Source organism: Callorhinus ursinus, unplaced genomic scaffold (assembly GCF_003265705.2).
Source record: "Callorhinus ursinus isolate GAN/ISIS: 27379988/994484 unplaced genomic scaffold, GSC_fseal_2.0 scaffold115, whole genome shotgun sequence".
Taxonomy (NCBI): domain Eukaryota; kingdom Metazoa; phylum Chordata; class Mammalia; order Carnivora; family Otariidae; genus Callorhinus; species Callorhinus ursinus.
Window position 1 is genome coordinate 262285 of NW_027397177.1, and position 19146 is coordinate 281430.

Genomic DNA, 19146 nt, shown 5'->3' on the forward strand with positions numbered 1-19146 from the left:
ACTTCTTTAACCAATGCCAGCTTTATCCTCACTCTAATTGGCCCTGACTTATAGATAAGATTTATTGAGATAACCTAATTATAAAATTACTCCCACTTTCTAAAAGCACCCAAACTACAGCAAACTCCTATTTCCTTAGACCATCCCCCAATCACCCAACCAAATTCCAAATCCCACAAAAGGTTCTTTCTAATACCTTCTAATAATAGTGTGATACGTCCCAGCCCCCCATGGTATGGTTTCACCCCTGCTGAAACAAGTAATAAACCCAACTTGTTCAACTTCATGTGTGTTGCCAGTGGCCTGTTGGCTGGAGGGGACTGATAGCATGTAAATACTGAGTTCTCTCCATTCCCCTACCACACTCCAACAACCCCCTCCAGGAGATCCACAGCGCACACAGGTAAAGAGAACAGTATCAGAGGACCAGGAAGACTAAAATGCCGGTCATCCCTGAGACCCAAAGAGAATATATCAAACAGCAAACAACATGATAGATAAGATCTCTCAAAAATATTGCAAAATAGAAAATACAGAAAAGCCAAAAAAAATCAAAAACCATAAAGGTTAGCAATTCCTTCAACTAAAATTAGTTTATACTGTTTACACTATATGTTCAAAAAAATATTTTTACAAGAAATAGAGTTGACAAGATCATTTGAAATTAAAAAAAAAATCAGCTTTTTTTTTTTTAAATAGAAAGGTCATAACTTCCAGATGTCCATTTACCTACTGAAAGGACAAAGTAGACCCTATTTCTGTAACAAAACAGAAGCACACGCAAAGCTAATATTTGGCATTCACTAATTTTAGTTCCAGAAAGAACTTTCACTTTTCAAGGTGATAATACATCTTGCATAAAATATTAACAAGTCCAGTATATACATAATCCTTTCAATCTCCCAAATCATGGCAATGTGAAAAGATTCTATATTCTCAAAACAACTAGAAGGTTTCAAACACCCAACATCCCCTGAGTTCAGGGACGCAAAATTCTATTAATCAACAGCTATACAGTCACCAATGTGTTTCCCAAGAGAAGTAGTACCTTGGCTCATACTCTAGGATGCCTGGAGTGCCACTGTAAAGCAGCCCATCATGGGGTCCAGGACACTATACGGCCCTACTGGTGAACATGCGCCGTGTGGTGTTGGCCTTTCCAGATGTAGCAGTTATGAAGATGAGGCCCTGGGCATTCGCTCCCTCCTGTATTTGGCTATATGCATGATGTCACAAAAAACTCAGGTACTCAGGGTACTCTCTTTGGCTAAAACTTTTGGAATTAAGTTTAATATTACTGATGACACTTTCCTGTGAGTTTACTGACAGTTGTCTGATATTTAAAGTGACAAAGCAGGTAAAGTGAGGTAAAATTCCTTTCTGAAAATCCCATCAGGCTTACCTTTCAGAGCTATCACCTTAGAGGCTGGATTCATGATGGCACTTTCAGCAGAGATGGGCCGCCTGACTGGCGCCATTGGATCGCTCATGTCAATAATCACTACCTGAGCCTGTTCGCCAACCTTCTCTCGGACACATATAAACTTATCAGATTCCATGGTTAGTGTGCTGAATCCAATGTTGGCTGGACTAATTCCCAGGTTTTGGAGCTAAAGAGAAAATAAACATTTGATTAAAAGTAAGTCTTTCCTCTCTGAAACAGATTAAATCTAGCCTATTATTTAGCAAAGTCTAAAAGAAGGAGGAGGAAAAGTTAAGAGTTTAGAAAAAATTTAACATTAAGTGATTATTCGAGGCAAACACTGACTTGTGTTTCTATACCTTTAATAGGTACAGGCAATGCATCAACAGTAGGCCATGAATCAACTCTCAAGGAGCTTACAATCCTGCAGGCTGATGAGAACACACAAGAATAAAGCTAATACCAGGAAGAGGGAAAGATGCCATGAGTGATACAGACAGGAAGACTTCAGCTGGGAGGGGGTGGAAGAGGCCACAAAGAATATTTCACAAATAAGGAGAGCCTCAGCAGGAAGGGGGGCTTAGAGAGGTGAAGGCAGGGGAAGAGAGGAGAAAGGAAGAAAACACAAAAACTGGTTTCCCCAAAAGCTAGCAATAACAAAGAACTAGCCAAGAGTTTTTCCTTAAAGCAACCCCACAAATCATAAAGTCTGATTTAATTTCTCAGTTTAAATATTTCTTGGCAAGTCTAAGGTTAATAAAAAGTCAATAGGTCTGGTACATCTTTGGAGGTAGATTGCTTGAACTTGTATAAAACTTAAATCAGGCACCTTTCTCCAAAGGCCACTTTATACATAGTGCCTGGTTTAAATAAAAACCTATTAATGAGATAAGCTTCAATGAAAAACTCTGGGAAAACACACACTCATGAAATTTCTATCACCCCTATGAAGAACCAGGCTTATTTCAAAAAATTCTCCTGCCCCAACCTACCTACAAGCATCTTTGTTTCTAAACATTGTTCTGCTCAACTCAAATGCTACTGCTACTGACTTGACCCTTTAGTACCTGTTACTCTGTGTGAACTTGTATAAAAGTTTATGCTAGCAACAAAGATTAGGGACCACTAGTTAAAAATAACTACCAGCCTTTGGAAGAAGCACAAATGAGGCTGTTCATACCACTAGTATAATTCTTTATTCCATCATTTTTTCCCCATGAACTCCTCAAAAGCAGGGACTATATCTTTTTTTTTTTTTTAATATTATACTAGTCACCATACATTACATCATTAGTTTTTGATGTGGTGTTGAATGATTCATTGTTTGCTTATAACACCCAGTGCTCAATGAATCATGGGACACTACATCAAGAACTAATGATGTAATGTATGGTGATTAACATAACAATAAAAAATAAATAAAATAAAATAAAATCACACCCAGTGCTCCATGCAGAATGTGCCCTCCTTAATACCCATCACCGAGCTAGCCCATCCCCCCCACACACCCCCTCTAAAACCCTCAGTTTATTTCTTGGAGTCCATAGTCTCTCATGGTTCATGTCCCCCTCCACTTCCCCCCCTTCATTTTTCCCTTCCTTCTCCTAGTGTCCTCCATGCTATTCGTTATGTTCCACAAATAAGTGAAACCCTATGATAATTGACTTTCTCTGCTTGACTTATTTCACTTAGCATAATCTCCTCCAGTCCCATCCATGTTGATGCAAAAGTTGGGTATTCATCCTTTCTGATGGCTGCATAATATTCCATTGTATATATATACCATATCTTCCTTATCCATTCGTCTGTTGAAGGTCATCTCAGCTCCTTCCACAGTTTGGCTATTGTGGACATTGCTGCTATGAACATTGGGGTGCATATGGCCCTTCTTTTCACTACATCTGTGTCTTTGGGGTAAACACCCAGGAATGCAATTGCTGGGTCATAGGGTAGCTCTATTTTTAATTTATTGTGGAACCTCCACACTGTTTTCCAAAGTGGCTGTACCAACTTGCATTCCCACCAACAGTGTAAGAGGGTTCCCCTTTCTCCACAACCTCTCTAACATTTGTTGTTTCTTGCCTTGTCAATTTTTGCCATTCTAACTGGTCCAAGGTGGTATCTCAATGTGGTTTTGATGATGAACCTTTTCTCATGTGTCTGTCAGCCATTTGTATGTCTTCTTTGGAGAAGTGTCTTTTCATGTCTTCTGCCCATTTTTTGACTTATTTGTTTTTTTGGATGTTGAGTTTGAGAAGTTCTTATAGATCTTTATAGATCTTGGATATCAGCCCTTTGTCTGTAGTGTCATTTGCAAATATCTTCTCCCATCGTGGGTTGCCTCTTTGTTTTGTTGACTGTTTCCTTTGCTGTGCAGAAGCTTTTTATCTTGATTAAGAAGCAGGGACTATATCTTATTTGTTTCTTGTGGTACAGAGTCTAGCACTATTGAATATTCCAGCTGCTGAGTGGAACAGGCTGCAGGACAACAGGTCACCTCATCTGACCTTTCTGCCAACTCAGGAGGCAAGTTACGCCATGCACAATTTACACTAGTGCAACAAAGGCTTTTAGGTTAAGAAATCTTCCCAAAGTCACAATGCTGATCAGTGATGGAGACAGTTGTGAATAAAGCGTGTGCTCTGAACCACAGTACTGAGTTGTTTGAAATTCACATTTTATTTTCACACATATGAAGTAGCAGCTTCAGGCCGTAAATGTAGTGTAGTGAATCAAAGTTGAGACTTTTTCATAGCAAGTAATTTTCCTACATTCATTCCATAAATAAGTACTGAATACATATTACCTACTAGCCACTAACTAGACTCTGAAAACAGTAAGTTACATAAGATATAGTCACACTATCCAGAGCCCAAAGACTATGGAGACTAATGATTACTATTAGGTTGAACTATAGGAAGCTGCTGATAAGAGGACAATGAAAAGCACCCCTGGGAGCAGCGGCCGGAGGGGTGGGGAACGGGGTGAAAGTTCCCAGGAGACCTACACAGTCTCCTTTTTTTATTATGAATTATTATAAGCATTATACTATATAAGCATCTAGTAACATTTAGAGAGCACCCTAACACTCAAGCACCCAACACCCAACACTGTCAAATCTTTACATTTCAGAGCCACACACTTAAGTGGGCCTATATTTTCTAAATTTTCACTTTATTCTTAGTTTGGGGATCATGTTGGGTTAATATGGCAACATTCTGATTTCAACTCCAAATATCAAGAAATATTTGTACTCAATCTCTTGAGCACAGTACATTCTTAAATATTAGTCACTGAGTTCAGTTCCTCACACAAGAGTATATACACACATTCATGGCATTTGGAAAAGGTAAAAGCACCTCGCAAACCAAGACACTGAAAACAGGGCATCCAAAAATAAGTCAGAGACTATTAGAACTAGAAGAAAGGAAGACGGTGGTTCTCAACTAGGGGTGGTATCCTGTAGTCTTTGGCAACAGGGGCAATTTGAATTGCACAGTGACTAGAAAACACTACTAGCATTTACTGGGCTAGGTAGGGCCAGGGATGCCAAACACAGGACAATCCCACAAAAATAACTTTTACATCCAAAATATCAAATATTGGGGTGCCTGGATGCTTAGTCAGTTGAGCCTCCAACTCCTGATTTCGATTCAGGTCATGATCTCAAGCAGCGGGTTCAAGCCTCTCAGCGGGCTCCACTCAATGAGAAGGGGGTTCTGCTTCGGATTCTCCCTCTCCCCCCTGTGCGTGCATGCTCTTTCTCTCTCTAAATAAATAAGTCATAAATAAATAAGTAAATAAATATCAAGTACCACTGAGCTTTACTCCATATGCAGAAACAGAATCCCAGAGAAGTGGTGTGCTCAAAGCGATGTTTTCTCATTAGTTAGCAGCTATAACTAAGGACTCCTGACTCCTGTGATAATTATTCTGAAAGGTAACCTAGACACACTCTTAAAACAATACATATATGAGTTAAGCAAAAGTACACAAGATACTATCTAATAATCCTTTTCTGTTCTCAAGACCTGCAATTAAATGAATCCAAACTCAAATCTGACACTGGGGAAAACATAAAAAGAAATTACTCATCCAACAGTCCTGTGGTTTCTATATTTAAGGGGCTTAGGGACAGCAGTCTGACTGGGAAGGTTGCAGCTGTGTTTACACAGGGCTGTTGGTGAAAACACCAATTGCCCATATCAAAGAGCCAAAACATTCCAGTTGCACTGAACATCCCAGGTTTTCAGGCCTCTTGTCTTTGAAGATGCTAGTCCTTTCTTCTTCTGTATATGTCTCTTTAGGCTCATTCACTGCCTTATCACTGTACCAGCACATGGATGTTCAATAATTAATTAGTAAAGAAGTTACAAGTTTTAGGCAGTCAAGAAAATAATTTAAAGTAACTTAAAAATATATATTTTATATGTCAAACTTACCAGCAAGCTTTTTCCTAGCCTAAAGAGGGAGCTTTGTAAATGAGGACCTATGAAAAATGATGATACTGAGGTCTTTTCTAGAACTAACCTAAAATTCTAGGACTAGGTTAGTTCAGGGTACTTTAAAAATTAATTTGTATTGTGCTTTACAGAACTTCTCTCAAACTACACCAATGTAGGTTTTCTGTATTTTAAAACCAATGCATAAGACCCTATATTTATACTTGTTAAATGTCAACTAGTTGGATTCCAGCCTGTCAAGATCTGCTTGGAGTCTAATTTTGTCATTGAACTTTGCTAGCCCAGCTCTGCGGCATCCTTCAGCCAGCCAAGAGAGATCGTAATCTCTCCCTGGCATGGAGGCCGCCAGGAGGCCTCAAGCAAGAGAAGCAAAAGAAGAAAATATAGAACAGATGAAAGGAATAGATTCAGTGAAACAGCAAGGGAACGCAAAGAAATACTTACAGGATGGGGTGACAGGTGTCAACAACTACTGCCCCAGAAGGATATTAGTAAGCAATACTGTCAAATACATGCTGCAATCTGTATGTAATCTTAAAAGAAAGATCTTCAAATTCTATTAAGTTACAAAAGCAAAAGGAGGGGAATTTTATAACAGGATTCTTTTAATCATTTTTTGAAAGATACAATGGTTTCCTTAATAATAGTTTCTTCTGGGAAAAGAGACCCAGTGTTTGAACATAAAGGTTTAATTTTTTTCCTTTTTTTAAAGATTTTATATATTTATTTATCAGAGAGAAAGAGAGAGAGAGAGAGCAAGTGCACAAGCAGGGGGAGCAGCAGGTAGAGGGAGAAGCAGGCTTCCCGTGGAGCAGGGAGCCTGATGTAGGGCTCAATCCCAGGACTCTGGGATCATGACCTGAGCCGAAGGCAGACGCTTAAAGACTGAGCCACCCAGGTGCCCCTGGTTTATCTCTTTATCTAGTTCCTTGAGATATAAAGTTAGGTTTTTCTTAATATAGGCATTATTACTATAAACTTCCCCCTTAGAACTGCTTGATGTGGGGCTCCATCCCAAGACCCTGGGATCATGGGGCGCCTGGGTGGCTCAGTCAGTTAGGCGGCTGCCTTCAGCTCAGGTCATGATCCTGGAGTCCTGGGATCGAGCCCTGTGTCGGGCTTCCTGCGCAGCAGGAAAGCCGGCTTCTCCCTCTCCCTCTGCTGCTCTGCCTACTTGTGCTCTCTCTCTGTCAAATAAATAAACAAAATCTTAAAAAAAAAAAAAAAAAAGACCCTGGGATCATGACCTGAGCCGAAGGCAGAAACTTAACTGATGGAGCCACCCAGGTGTCCAGAAAGGTTTAATTTTCATTTATATGTTCTATTTGGGGCTATTCTTCCCATGAATATGTATTACTTTAAAGCTTGCTCCAGACAGACTTTGCCCTAGTTACAGGCTTTGCTCAAGAACCTGGTGGAAAGGGACCTTGACTAAGATCCTCCTAGCACATGGTAACTCTTTTAACCCAATAAACTAAAAAAGTACTTGTGCAATTTGGGGATTTTGAACATTTAAATATGTTCTATGGTGATAACTGATTCTTCCAAGGAGGACCTGTCCGAATTCATTTAATATTTGCTCAATTACTGTTATCACTGTTGTGGATATTCTTGCAAAGGCTGACCCTTCCACACACCCTGGGTGACTGTGTGATTACGCTCTTCACTTTGTAAATAAGAAAGTCAGAAGGTAAGTGACTAGCCCAGTATCTACTTCCAATACAAGAATCATATCCACCCAAGGCAAAATTTAACGGCTTACACAAGACCTTAAAAACATTTTACATGGGTGCACAACAATTTCAGGACACAAGGAGCCTACTGTTGTTTGTCTTAGTATAACAAAAACCATTTCACAAAATACGATGGCTATGTAATGGCAACATAAACCAAGTATGTACTAGGCTGTGAGTACAGTGTCGCTTTTCAGAGTGACTCCCTGGGGCCTCTCCAGCAGACACAGGTGCACATGTCTGTTTTCAATTCAAGCTCTATCTACTCCTTAGAGTTCTGCCTTCCCTACTCATGTGTAAAAGGCTTCAAACATCAATCTCTTTAATTATGAATAATGATTAGAAGATTGATTCAATCTAACTGCATGTGAGACTCACCTGGAAAGAAAGGCCAAAGTTCTCACCTCTCAGAGATTCTGATTTAATGTTTAAGGTGGGCGCCTACAGAGGTGTTTCCCAGCCTAGGCTGGGAAGCCCTGATTAAGACTAGTGACTACCTCGCTCCTACAATTTACATAGATTCCCTTGGCAGACTGTATCCGTTAAGAACATCACCTCAGAGATATGCTACATATCAAAACCTTGAGGGAATGCATTTATATGTTCTCTGTGTTGAGCTCTTTCACATTTCAAAACTCTTACAAACAACTATTCCTCTTCTGAATCAAGGTGTCATCGGTTCTTAGCCCTTTAGCTTTTTTTCATTCTCAGCATAAATAGCAACAACCTTCAAACTTAGATATCTGAATACAAAAAAGTTCAAACAGTGCACAGAGGAAAAATATTTCTGCAGAACTAGTCCTCCTCTCAAAACCAGGTTGACAGGATAAGTAAAGTTAAATAAATTGCTACAATCTCAAGCTGAAGTGGAAGAAAGCTTTATTATAATGCATTAGATATAGAAGTACAACTTCTGCTTTGGGTACATTCCTGAAAAGTTGACTGTAGAATAAAAGTTCCTATACACTGATTTTTTTTCTTTTTTAAAGATTTATTATCTTCCAGAGGGGGAAGCAGAGGGAGGGGGGAGGGAGAATCCCAAGCAGAAACCCCTGCTGTGCATGAAGCCCCCCGTGGGGCTCAATCCCATGACACCAGCCGAAATCAAGAGTTGGAGGCCCAACCGACTGAGCCACCCAGGCACCCCCTATATGCTGATATCTATTTTCCCACTGGCCATTATAAAACTATTTTTTCCTCTGGGGAAAATCTGGCCCAAGAATTTTCATATGAAACAAACCAAAATTAAAAACAGAAGAAAGATAATTAGATTCACAAAATACAAAGTGATATGGTAGACACAGCGGGGGGCGGGGCAGAAACAAAATGTGAGATAAGCAAGAGTATTCTTAATAAAGTAGACTTAACAGTAAACTGGTCACAGGTGAGCTATACAGACGGCAAATATGCAGAAAAGTCTACAAACTGTCATTAGACAATCTACATTACAACTAACCAGTCACTGATGATACAAACATTTCAGTAAGAAATTGGCTTCATTTCTTCAAAGATCTCAGGGCCTGTTATGTACTGGACAGTGGGAATACAACTGCAGATAGGAGATCCTGAGCTTGCAGTCCAGTAGGGAAAGTGACCACCTATACACCATACAGTTAGGGCCATCATGAGGGAAGCCCCAAAGCTATGGGCGCACACAGGAAAGGCTCCTAATTCTGACATGTCAGGGATAGCTTCCTGTCATTTAAGCAGAAGGCTAAGTAGGACTTGGCTGGGTAAGAAGAGTGAGGGGAAGAGGGCGCCTGACTCAGTCAGTGGCTCAGTCAGTTAAACATCTGCCTTCAGCTCAGGTCATGATCCCAGAGGTCCGGCATCGGGCTCCCTGCTCAGGAGGGAGTCTGCTTCTCCCTCTGCCCCTACCCCCTGCTCATACGCTTGCTCGTGTGTGCTCTCTCTCTCAAATAAATAAAAATTAAAATTATAAAAAAAAGAGTGGGGGGAAGAATGTTCTGGAAAGAGGCAATAACATGTGCAAAAGCCCACAGAAGAGTTTTGGGCTCCAGAGAAGGTCTTGAAGGACAAGATGGGGAGCAGCAAAAGAGTTGAGCAGGTGCTGGATTAGGCAGGGCTTTACAGGGCACTGGGGAGTCTGGCATTTTCATCTTGGAAGCATTCACTGATGAACTTTAAGCAGATGTTTAGCTTTTGAGAAGATCTCTTTGCCTGTGTGCTAGAGAATGGGGAAGGCAAGACTGGAGGTAGATGACCAGAGACAAAGTTAGTGCAGCCATCTAGGTAAGCAATGTTGGCACAGGCCAGGGTCATGTTGGTCATGCTAAGAGTGGCAGAATAATGCCCAAAATACATAGGAGGAAGCACCAACAGGTGAGGGAGAAGTCATGGCTGTCTCCTAGGTTCCTGGCTGGAAACCAGAGAAGATACACATTTGGGGAGAAAGAAGAACCCTATTTTGGAACATGATGTGTTTGAAGAACCTATAGATCATCCAACGTCCTTCTCCAACAGACAGCTGTCATAATGGCAGTAACAACTGACAAGAATAGAACATTTTATTATGTACCAGACACTGTCCCACACCCTTACATTTATCACATTTATTAACTCAAAATGTCATAATAGCTCTATGAGGTAAAAACTATCCCTTTCATCTCTATACTATAGATGTAGAGATGGACACACAAAAAGGTTACAAAAATTGCCCAAATTCACTTGGCCAGTCAAACCCTTCCGTTTGTCCTCAGTCTGTGCTCTTAACCAGAGCCTGCTATTGTCTCTCCTACATGCATCTCTGAGGCTCAGCAAAAATATGCAGCCTGCCTGGGAACACTGAGCATATGGGAATACATACAAATCAGCCAGTAGAGCATACAAAATGAAAAGATAAAGGGGCTCAAGACAGACCCCAGGCTTATTCATGAGAGAAGCCCACAAAGGAAACTGGGGTGTGGGCAGAGAGATAGGAGAAACCCTCGGAGACTGTGGTATGACCAAAAGCAACAGAGAAAGGGTCATGAGGAGGCAGTAAAGCACAGTGTCAACTGTAGAAGATGTTTGTGATGCTGGGGTTTGAATTCATTTTTTTTTGTAGCAGGGCCTGGCAAACTACAGACTATTTTTGTATAGCCCAACTAAAAATGGGTTTTACACTTTTCACAAAATTTTAAAAAGGGGGGATGGGAGATTATGTGACAAGAGACAATACATGGCCCTCAAAGGCCTAACCTATTACTATCTGGTCCTTTACAAAAAAGTCTGCATGACAACTTGTGACCTTGGCAAGAACAGATACAGGGGAACAGTGGGGGCAAAAACCAGACTGCAGGTTATTAAGGAATATAAGGGAAGTGATGGAGGGATAAGGTAATTTTTTCATGATGTCTAGCTGTGAGGTAAGAGCTTCAAGGGGACAGGGGAGAGGAAGAAGTTCGTTTGTGTAAAGACAGAAGAGATACGAGCATGGTTAAACACATAGAGGAAGCCACCAAGAGGGAATGGATGAAAACACAGGAAAGACAAGATGCTACTGAGCAACTCCCTGTTAAAAGGGGGAAGGATGTAGGATCCAGAACACATGCAAGAGAAAGGAAAAAAAAAAAAACAACACCCACTTTTGGGAAAACAGGAAGGCAGAAAGGGGCAACCGCAGACAAGTTTGTAAGGCTGCAGGCATGAAGGTGAGGAATATCCCAGTTTATGGCTTCTGTTTCTCTAATCATCTGCTGCCAGCAAGGGGGAGTGGCGGAATCAGGGATTTAAGGAACAAGCGGAAATTTTGAAATGTCCGCAGTTAAGGGAGAGTGTACAGACTAGAAAAGCAAGGAGTGCAGAACAATCTCAACAGCTGGTTAATGCTGGAGACCACAAACCACATTTACATGACCTGTATGTTAACAAGTCACAAGCATTTTCCAGGTAATTAGATTTCTTCAAGACATTATGAACTTCAGGGTGCCTGGGTGGCTCAGTCGTTAAGCGTCTGCCTTCGGCTCAGGTCATGATCCCAGGGTCCTGGGATCGAGTCCCCACATCGGGCTCCCTGCTCAGCGGGAAGCCTGCTTCTCCCTCTCCCACTCCCCTTGCTTGTGTTCCTGCTCTCGCTGTGTCTCTCTGTTAAATAAATAAAATCTTTTAAAAAAAAAGGCCTTATGAACTTCGATAGGAATTTAAAATGCCCTACTGCTTCCTTGCCTTTTGAAGAGAACATATTTAGTGGCTAAAGCACAGGCTTTGCAGTCAGAGATCAGAGTTAGAACTCAAACTGTCACCTGACTAGTTGTGTAATTTTACCTTTACTGCTTATTCTCTCTCTGCCTCAGTTATCTGTAACTCTTGTGCCTGTTATGATAAATACTAAATTAAACTGAGATTTATAAAATACATAGTATAGTGATTAGCAAGAGAAATGGCTCAATAAAGTGGCTCATACATATTATTATATTGTTCTAATTGGCAGCAGCAGTAGTATTTTGTTATTTCACATAACTGTCAAGAGATGGGTGTTCAGGAGACTTCTACCTTGACACAACTACAGCTGTATCACTAACCAAGTGACCACGGAGGAGTACTCTAGGGATTAGGTTGCCAATCTGCATAATAAGAGGATCTGACTGGTCACTATACTCCTCTGTGCTGTGGGAAAAAAAAAGACCTTCCAATTCACCACATTCCTGGCAATCCCGCAGTGTAATCACAAAGACCTGAGTCTGAATCCTGCTCTTACTTGCTGAATGACTGGACAGCTTATTTAACCTCTTTGTGCGTTGGTTTCCTCACCTGGAAAACAGAGAAAATCATATGGATCTTATGGGATTGTAATGATTTTTTTTTTTAAGTAGGCTCCATGCCCAGCCCATGGAGACACGGGGTGGGGGGTGGGGTCTCCCAACTCACAACTGTGAGATCCAGACCTGAGCTGAGATCAAGAGTCAGAGCTTAACGGACTTAGCCACTCAAACGCCCCAGGATTGTGATGAAACATAAAGCACAGAGCCAAGGGCAACTATTCATCTACCCCACCTCCTCACCTGTAAAATGAGAACCATATCACCCTTCACAGATGTGACACATGCGTGTGATGTGAGTGAAGCACTGTACACCGTGGTAGTACACAACCCTTGGTCAAACACCGGCAGCCAATCTTTATTTCCCTGAGGCACAACTCTATTAGGAGAGTTGGAGATACAACAAACTGGGATCTCAATAAAAAGCTAAACTTTGGGGGGTGTTATTGCATTGAAAGGGTCTTATTAAAACACACCATGATCCCTCCTCCTCTTTGGTCACACGATTTGACGATCCTTTCCCCCACGAAACCACTCCAGTGACTTCGGTAGCCAAAAGACGCAAACTCAGAGGTGAGACTCGAGAGACGCAAAAGGGGAAACGAGGCTCAGACTCAGATTTTAGAGTTATAAAGCTTGCGACTGGAATCCGAGTGCACTGCTCGTCAGTCTGGTTACAGTTCCCAGAAGCACTGAAAGAGGACATTTCGGCAGATCTTCGGTATCCATCACCCGGCGCTCTCAGCATGCCACCGAGGCCTGAGCCGCCCGAGAAGGACTACCGTCGCTACCGGATAACGGGTTTCAGCGACCAGCACACCTGGCGGGGCCGCACGTGCGGGCCACCGCGCCCTGCCACTGCACCGGCCGGCGCGCCTCGACACCGACCCGCCCACCCTGGCCCGCCCGGGTCTGTGTGCCGCGCCGCGTCCACCGGAGTCGGGGTCCAGGGCCAGGGGCCGGGGTTCTGGGTGGCCGGCCAGTCAGCGGCCCCCGCCCGGTCCCCCGGGAGGCGGGGCGGCCGGGGGCGCGGCTGACAGGACGGAGCGCGCGACCCGCCCTGTAGCCTGCCCGGCCTCGGTGCCGGAGCCCGGGTCTCACCTGGAAGTGCTCCTGGAAACGGATGGGGAGGATCTGCGCCATGGCGGGCGCGGGGCCGAGGAGGCAACGGAGACGGAGACCGAGGCGGTAGCGGCCGTGGCTGTAGCTCTCCTCACGCGGGCCGACTGGCGGCGAGGGAGGGGGTGGCGGCGGCGGCCGCGCAGGCGCACTGCCCGGGTCCCCGGCCCGCACGCACTGCTTCCCGCACGAACCCTGCGCGGGATCCCTCCGCCCGCCGCCTGAGGGTCCGCGAAAAGTAGTCCCGCGCTTATCCGCGCTTCCGGCACCCGGGAGCAAGAACCAGTCGGCCAGCGCTGCTTTGGGGAAGTACCCAGAGCAGGTGTGCACGGGAAGGTGGCGGGGTCCCGGACTAACCCCCAGCTGGTGCCCCGGACAGGTGTGCGCGGGACGGTGGGGAGGGGTTCCGGGCTAAACCCTGGCCAGTGCCTGGGGCAGGTGTACGTGGAAAGGTGGAAGCGGTAGGGGCTGCTCCCCGCGGATGCTCAGGAGTGGTGTGCGCGGGAAAGTGGACCGAGTCTCTGGCCGCAGTGCCCAGGACAAGTGTGCGCGGACGGGGACTAGGCGTGGGCTGCCCTCAGCAAGTTTCCTGAGGGGTAGGGTTTTCACAAGAGGTAAACCAAGTTCCGGGACTGCCCTTGCCTAGAGCCTTCCATGTGTTGGGGGTGGCGGGCAGTGGGGGAAGTTCTACCTCAAACTCTGGACAGTTTTTTCAGGGACACTCTTTTTTTATTCAGGCACAGATGTGACAAAAACACCGTGAAAGGAGTGTGGGAAGTATGTGTGCAGATGAGTGCACAAGGCTCAGCCCTCGCTCCTGTAGGGAACATCTTTCCTGGCTCATGCAATTTCTATAGAGTGTGCTGTATCAGAATATCAGGGCGGAGAGCCTGCAAAGATCACATCTTGCAGCAGATGACCAACCAAAGACCACTGAGGGTCACCTGGATTGCCTGTGATCGCAGAATAGAGTAGCAGTTCCGGAACTAGAGCCCACATCTGCTTTGCCCAGCGGTCAGTTGTTCTCTCAGGCACCATCTGAAGATGTGTTTTGCATGCAGATGGCTCAGCTGCATAAAAGAGGTTTGTCAGGGAAGGGAAAGCCTTTGGCATTCTGTGTAAGCATTCCCACAGTGTAATCGATACCCCCTAGTATGCTTCCGGTTGCTCACTGGTAATTTTAAGAAATTAATAGTCCCCCGTGAATAACACAGTGTGCAGTTATTTGCACAATGGCTTCACAATCTAGTATCGTCCAAAAATATGTTAAAGAAGAAACACTGCTCACTTTCAAATGAAATCTCTTTTTCAGTATTAACCAAGAACCTTTGCAGACTGCCCTTTCAACATCTGTGTAGCCTCACCATCTAACAATAGAGCTGGCTTTTGCTATGGGTAGTACCACCCAAATCTCTTCATTTTGGCAATTATGCCTGTGACCCCAAGTACCCTTCACACCAAACATATAAATCCTTAGTATTAATTAGTATTGCTCCCTAAATTACCATCCCCCCACAAGGGGGGGGGCTTTTGGAGGGTCAAAACTAAAAATTTACATCCTAGAAAAAATAATGTCAAGAAAATTGTGGTTAAACAAAATGATAGGATTCTTAATAAGTCCAGACCTCACTGTGTGTCTATAGTTGTAATGGAACTGAACATTATTTTTTTTAATTTTATTTTTATTCTTTAAAGATTTTATTTATTTATTTGACAGAGAGAAACACAGCGAGAGATGGAACACAAGCAGGGGGAGCGGGAGAGGGAGAAGCAGGCTTCCCGCGGAGCAGGGAGCCCGATGCGGGGCTCAATCTTAGGACGCTGGGATCATGACCTAAGCTGAAGGCAGATGCTTAATGACTGAGCCACCCAGGCGGCCAGGAACTGAACATTCTGATTTGAGAAGGATTCTAGTATTCTCAGCACTGGTCAGTGACTTGCATATGTATATATATTTATATATTTTTTGTATATAAATTTTGTACCTATCAGCAGGTCAAAAAATTGGATAATGCTGTGGTGGAGGAGTATAAGGAGGGCAATTTGATGTTATTTATGAATGTGTACTTTAGTGTTCTGCCTCGGGTATCCATTCTGCAGTTACTCTTGCAGACCTTCATCCTACAAATAAAATTCCAAGGAAAACTAGCAGCTTATGGTAAAAATAGAGAGAGAGAGAGAGAGAGAGAGAGAGACAGATAGACAGATAGGCAGCCAGCCAGCCAGCCATAAAACCACTCAGGGAAACGAGCCACCACAAGAAAGAACCAGGAAGACCAAGGGCGCCTGGGTGGCTCAGTCGTTAAGCGTCTGCCTTCGGCTCAGGTCATGATCCCAGGGTCCTGGGATCGAGTCCCGCATTAGGCTCCTTGCTCAGCAGGAGACCTGCTTCTCCCTCTCCCACTCTCCCTGCTTATGTTCCTGCTCTCGCTGTGTGTCTCTCTCTGTCAAATAAATAAATAAAATCTTTAAAAAAAAAAAAAAAAGAACCAGGAAGACCAAGAAGCAGATACAGACTCACGGAGGTTGAGAAAATGAAATTATTACAAACAACTTTTAAATTACTGTATTCAATATGTTAAGAGAGTGAAGCAACAGCTTAAAAATACATGTGGGAAAATACATGCAGGAAACCTGAAACTCTAAAGAATGACCCAAACAGGTTTGAAAAAGAACCAAATGGAAATTCTAGAAATGCCAAATGTAATAGAGTACAGTAAAGCCTTGGCACAATATTGTAAGCGGGCCCCAAATTATCTAATCGTGCTGTGAGGTAAATAAAATGGGAATGGAGGCAGGATAAGGATGGGAACTGTCAGTTAGAAACCAATCAGGAGCCAGAAGTCATGCTAGTTATTTGAAGAGAGGGAATTGAATTAAGAGAAAAAAAAAGGTTAACATGAAATAACATTATTAACCAAATAGCTGGAAGGGTAAAATAAGAACCCCAAGTTATCGTGGAGGTACAAGTGTAGGCATTAGCTACCACTCGTGGAGCTCAGAGATAAATAGGACCTGAAAATATTCCAACTTAGAGGAGGGCCTCTGTAGAGCTGGAAGTCAGGCCTCTGGGGAGATGGATTGATTGGCCAGCTAGGGCCAGGGTCTCTAAGCCTAAAGGAGGGGTCTCTGTAGGGCTTGTATGTACACTGCTAGTGAGGGGCAGTGGAGCTGGCAGCCAGAGCGCTGAGAAGGAGGTGCCCTGAGGCTGGTTCTGCAAGTCTTTGAAAAACTTCAGACTGGATTCAGACTCTTCTGTGGGAAGAATCTGCTCTGTCTGGTTGAAGAAGTATAGCTGAGGTGATGCTCACAGGAACAGATCCTGTAGTCACTCTCCAGTGTCCTTACGGGTAGAGTCTAATGGAATATTTGCCAGCACAGAAATATTTGCTTCCAGAGTCTCAGCCCCAGCACCACAGGGCAGTTTATATGAGGGGAAGGGAAGATAGAGCTGAAAGACAAAACTTAATCACTGGCACAGGAAACATGTTATATCCAAATTAAAATTCCCATGAGGCTGTCAGATAAGTGAAATTAAAAAGCCCATGGAGGACTCCTGTTTCCAGGAAGCATCAGAGAACTAACAAGGGAATGAATAATGATGCAGCCAATATCCAAGAGAAAAAGGAAATGAGAGGTTGGCCTGACATTTGGGAGGAATGGCTGAGAAGCTAGGACTCTGCGCAGCATTTTTTATCACACTCATGCCCTAGGTGGACAAAGTTTAAGTCGGGGAACCACCAAGGAGGTACCCTAATGTATTGTCTGGGGACCACAAATTGTCTGGGATGCCATTCAAATCATTTCAGTCCTTGCCAGCAGCAGACATAAATTCTCTTGGGAGAGAGATAACCTCATGATGGGCCTCACATTGTTTCTACCATTGTTCATAGGCAGTGATCGTGCTCAATCAGAAATAGGCATCCAAGGAGATAAGATAAATGATTGTAAAACAAGAGAAATAACAGAAAAACAGATCTATAGAGAATCGAGGTAATGCAGTTTTCCCAAAGACTTTTTAAGGGCTATGCTTAATATGGTTAAGAGGACAAAAGACAAGATTGAGAATTTTATCAGACCTGTGAACTATAAAAAAAGAACAAAATGGAAATCCTGTAACTGAAAAATATAACTGAAGTAAAAAATTCAATGGATAGTGTTTGTTAGCAGGTTATACATAGCTGAAAAGAGGAAACTAATAAAGCTAGAGTTAGGTCAGAGGAATATATCCAAATTAAAGCATGGAGAGAGTAGGGTAGAAAATACAGAATATAGATAAATAGGATAGAGTACCAAGGTCTAACATACATGTGATTGGAGTCCTTGAAGTGGAGAGGATGAAGCAGAAGCAATGTCTGAAGAAATAATGGCTTAGAGTTTTTTTTTAAATTGATGCAATAGATCAAGCCTCAGGCTCCAGAAGTATTACAGACTTCAATCAGAATTTGTAAAAAGCAAATCACACTTAGGCATGTCATAGTAAAACTGCTGAAAACTTAAAAAACAAAAAAACCCTTAAAAACTGCCAGAGTGAAAAGACAGACTAATTTATCTAAGGAGCAGTAATTAAGATGAGAACTGACTGGAAAAAAAAAAAAAGTCCTGCTAACCTAGATTTTATATTTGAAAAAAAAAATCCCTTAGGAATGTAAGGGAAATGGTATTTGCAGACAAATGAGATCTGGGAAAATTCATTACTAGTAGACCTGAACCCCCCCAAACCAAAAACACTACTAGATTTTCTTCAGGCAAAAAAAATAAAATGATCTCAAATGGTAAATCAGAGATAGAGGAAGAATACAATTCAAGAAGAATGTGTTGGTAAATCTAAGTGAAAGTTGACTGCATAGCAAAAAATAATAATGCCTTCTGGGATGAAAAAAATATCAATTAAAATATATGAGAACCATAGTATGCAACATAGGAGTGGAATAAATGGATTTAAGGTATTCTCAGATGAAAATCCAAGTATCATCTGAGGAAAGTACAGAGAGGTTAGATTTGTTATGTCTTAATTCTCTGCAGTAGGATTCATCCATACTCTTGCCGTGCTTTTGTCATGAACTAAAGATGCCTCTTCACCCATTCGTTTCAGACTTGGCCCTGTGACTTTCTTTGGCTGACTGGCTGTTAGCAGGCATGATAGAAACAGAGGTTTAAATGTACTCCATTGGGGAGCCTGGGTGGCTCAGTTGGTTAAGCGACTGCCTTCGGCTCAGGCCATGATCCTGGAGTCCCGGGATCGAGTCCCACATCGGGCTCCCTGCTCAGCAGGGAGTCTGCTTCTCCCTCTGACCCTCTTCCCTCTCGTGCTCTCTATCTCTCGTTCTCTCTCTCTCAAATAAATAAATAAAATCTTAAAAAAATAAAAAAATAAATAAATGTACTCCATTGTTTGGCTTGCACTCTTGCACTCCTGCTGCATCCATGAGTACAACATGTCCCTAGGAGCCCCAGGCTTTTCAGCTTGAAGCTCAGAATGGAGCGTGTAGAGAAGAGCCAACCCCAGTCTGAAGCCTAGATGCAAGATTAGTCAAAATCATCCAAACCCCAACCAACCCACAGACCTAGAGTGAGATGTAATTTAAAAAAAATTACTAGAACTCACAGCAATTCAGTAATGTGGCAGGATACAAAATGAATGCACA

General features: G+C 42.9%; 1 protein-coding gene and 1 long non-coding RNA gene across 8 annotated transcripts in view; one reads left to right on the top strand and one right to left on the bottom strand.

Moving 5' to 3' along the window:
- Positions 1 to 13650, bottom strand: part of CLTCL1 (clathrin heavy chain like 1) — a 101572-nt gene extending 87922 nt beyond the window's left edge. For 4 of the 7 annotated variants that reach the window (XM_073889690.1, XM_025858013.2, XM_073889691.1 and 1 more), the window contains exons 1-2: positions 13481 to 13650; positions 1403 to 1610 (exon numbers count right to left, since the gene is read on the bottom strand). In XM_073889690.1, coding sequence (XP_073745791.1) covers positions 1403 to 1610; positions 13481 to 13522 — 250 coding nt within the window. In that variant the 5' untranslated portion in view covers positions 13523 to 13650. Of the gene's footprint in view, positions 1 to 1402; positions 1611 to 12318; positions 12372 to 12855; positions 13131 to 13480 lie in introns of those variants that run through there. The other 3 variants (XM_073889688.1, XM_073889689.1, XM_073889687.1) reach the window with 3 other exon arrangements.
- Positions 13651 to 13762: 112 nt separating this feature from the next.
- Positions 13763 to 18788, top strand: LOC141371873 (uncharacterized). Its single transcript, XR_012377164.1, has 3 exons — positions 13763 to 13877; positions 14236 to 14581; positions 18594 to 18788. It is a non-coding gene; the product is annotated as an uncharacterized lncRNA (long non-coding RNA).
- Positions 18789 to 19146: the final 358 nt, after the last annotated feature.